The sequence below is a fragment of the Marmota monax genome, unplaced genomic scaffold (assembly GCF_021218885.2).
Source record: "Marmota monax isolate L192 unplaced genomic scaffold, Marmota_monax_Labrador192_F-V1.1 WCK01_AAM20220418_F8-fsc00001, whole genome shotgun sequence".
Lineage (NCBI taxonomy): Eukaryota > Metazoa > Chordata > Mammalia > Rodentia > Sciuridae > Marmota > Marmota monax.
In genome coordinates, this window is record NW_026693777.1 from 30,325,449 (window position 1) to 30,328,320 (window position 2,872).

The 2,872-nt window shown below is 42.2% G+C and overlaps 1 protein-coding gene across 1 annotated transcript; it reads left to right on the top strand.

Annotated features, from left to right (window-relative positions):
- Nucleotides 1–1,605: 1,605 nt before the first annotated feature.
- LOC124104521 (large ribosomal subunit protein uL24-like) lies at nt 1,606–2,329 on the top strand. The gene has a single exon (XM_046461514.2). It carries the CDS (start codon nt 1,621–1,623, stop codon nt 2,281–2,283), a length of 663 nt encoding a protein of 220 aa, XP_046317470.2. The 5' UTR covers nt 1,606–1,620; the 3' UTR covers nt 2,284–2,329.
- The last annotated feature ends 543 nt before the right edge of the window (nt 2,330–2,872 follow it).

Sequence of the window (2,872 nt, forward strand, 5' to 3'; positions counted from 1 at the left end):
GCACGTCACCCCAATTGGAGTAGGAACAGAACAGAGCCTTCGCCCGCACCCGGAACAGGCCCAGGGGTCCGCAGGTGTGGTAGACAAGTCACACCAATTGGAGGGGGGGCAGAGCAGAGCCGCCGCCCGTGCCTGCAGGGTAGGCAGACCTGCAACTGACCGGCGGATCAGGCCCGGTGGCCTGCCGGCGTGGTACACTTGTCACCCCAATTGGAGTAGGGGCAGAGCAGAGCCGCCGCCCACGCCCGAAACAGGCCCAGTGACTTGCCGGCGTGGTAGTCACGACACCCCAATTGGAGTAAGGACAGAGCAGAGCCGCCTCCCGTGCCCGGAATAAGCCCAGCGACCCGCCGGCGTGGTAGACACGTCACCCCAATTGGAGTAAGGGCAGAGCAGAGCCGCCGCCCACGCCTGCAAGGTAGGCAGACCGCCGCCCGACCCTGCAAGGGAGACTTTTAAACTATACAAGAGCAATATAAATATATAGGGGAAAAAAACATTTCAAAAACACAACAGTTTCACCAAGCAGAAAGAAACGCAAGCAGTATGAAAAGACAAGGAAAGAAAGGACCACAAGCAATGCAGGTCAACTCAACTTTAGAAGAGGTAACAGCTGCAGCAGATGGAATGTCAGATAAAGAATTCAGGATATACATGCTTCAGATGATCTGGAGTCTCAAGGAAGACATTAGACAGCAAAATCAGACAATGAAAGATCACTTCGACAATGAATTACGCAAACAAATCCAGGAAGCAAAGGATCAACTATACAGGGAGATAGAGGTTATAAAAAACAAACAAACAGAAATCCTAGAAATGCAGGAAGCAATAAACCAACTTAAAAACTCAATGGAGAATACTACCAGCAGAGTAGAACACTTAGAAGATAGAACATCAGACAATGAAGACAAAGTATTTCAACTTGAAAAGAACATAGACAGCTCAGTAAGACTGTTAAGAAACCATGAGCAGAACATCCAAGAAATATGGGATAACATTAAGAGACCAAACTTAAGAGTCATTGGGATACAGGAAGGTACAGAACTCCAAACCAAAGGAATGAGCAATCTATTCAATGAAATAATACGAGAAAACTTCCCAGACTTGAAGAATGAGACAGAATCCCAAATCCTAGAAGCCTACAGGACGCCAAATGTGCAAAATCATAAGAGACCCACACCTAGACATATTATAATGAAGATGCCCAACATATAGAATAAGGAGAGAATTTTAAAAGCCACAAGAGAAAGGAAGCAGATTACATTTAGGGGTAAGCCAATCAGGATAACAGCTGATCTTTCAACACAGACTCTGAAAGCTAGAAGATCCTGGAATAACATATTTCAAACACTGAAAGAAAATGGGTTCCAACCAAGAATTGTGTATCCAGCGAAATTAAGCTTCAGGATGGAAGATGAAATTAAAACCTTCCATGATAAACAAAAGTTAAAAGAATTTGCAGCTAGAAAACCATCTCTTCAAAACACCCTCGGCAAAACATTACAGGAAGAGAAAATGGAAAATAACAATGAAAACCAACAGTGGGAGGTAGGACAGTAAAGGGGGGGGGAATAATCAAAGAGGAAAACAAACCATGTTTAGTAACAGAAATAAACAAATATGGCTGGAAGAACAACCCATATCTCAATAATAACCCTAAATGTTAATGGCTTAAACTCACCAATTAAGAGACACAGGCTAGTAGAATGGATCACAAAACAAGACCCAACAATATGCTGCCTACAGGAGACGGATTTGATAGGAAAAGACATACATAGGGAGAACTGGAAGAAACGTATAGACCTCTTCCCTTTTGCGGCCATCGCTGAAGCGGCAGCGGCCAAAATGAAGTTCAATCCTTTTGTGACTTCTGACCGAAGCAAGAACCGAAAAAGGCATTTCAATGCACCTTCACACATTCACAGGAAGATTATGTCTTCCCCTCTTTCCAAAGAGCTGAGACAAAAGTACAATGTTCGATCTATGCCCATCCGAAAGGATGATGAAGTTCAGGTTGTGCGAGGACATTATAAAGGTCAGCAGATTGGCAAAGTCATCCAGGTTTACCGGAAGAAATATGTCATCTATATTGAACGGGTTCAGCGGGAAAAGGCTAATGGCACAACTGTCCATGTGGGCATTCACCCCAGCAAGGTGGTTATCACCAGGCTAAAATTGGACAAAGACCGCAAAAAGATCCTGGAACGGAAGGCCAAGTCTCGCCAAGTAGGAAAGGAAAAGGGCAAATATAAAGAAGAAACAATTGAGAAGATGCAGGAATAAAATAACCATATTTACAATTTGCATTAAAAACGCTAAAATGAAAAAAAAAAAAGACATACATAGGCTGAAGGTGAAAGGTTGGGAAAAATCATATCACTCATATGGACTTCGGAAACAAGCAGGAGTGTCCATACTCATATTAAATAAAATAGATTTCATGCCAAAGTTAATCAAAAGGGATAAAGAGGGACACTACATACTGCTCAAGGGAACCATACACCAACAAGACATAACAATCATAAATATATATGCCCCAAACAATGGTGCAGCTATGTTCATCAAACAAACTCTTCTCAAGTTCAAAAGTCTAATAGACCACCATACAATAATCATGGGTGACTTCAACACACCTCTCTCGCCACTGGACAGATCTTCCAAACAAAAGTTGAATAAGGAAACTATAGAACTCAATAACACAATTAATAACCTAGAATTAATTGACATATATAGAGTATACCACCCAACATCAAGCAGTTACACTTTTTTCTCAGCAGCACACCAATCCTTCTCAAAAATAGATCATATATTATGTCACAGGGCAACTCTTAGACAATATAAAGGAGTAGAGATAATACCATGCATCTTATCT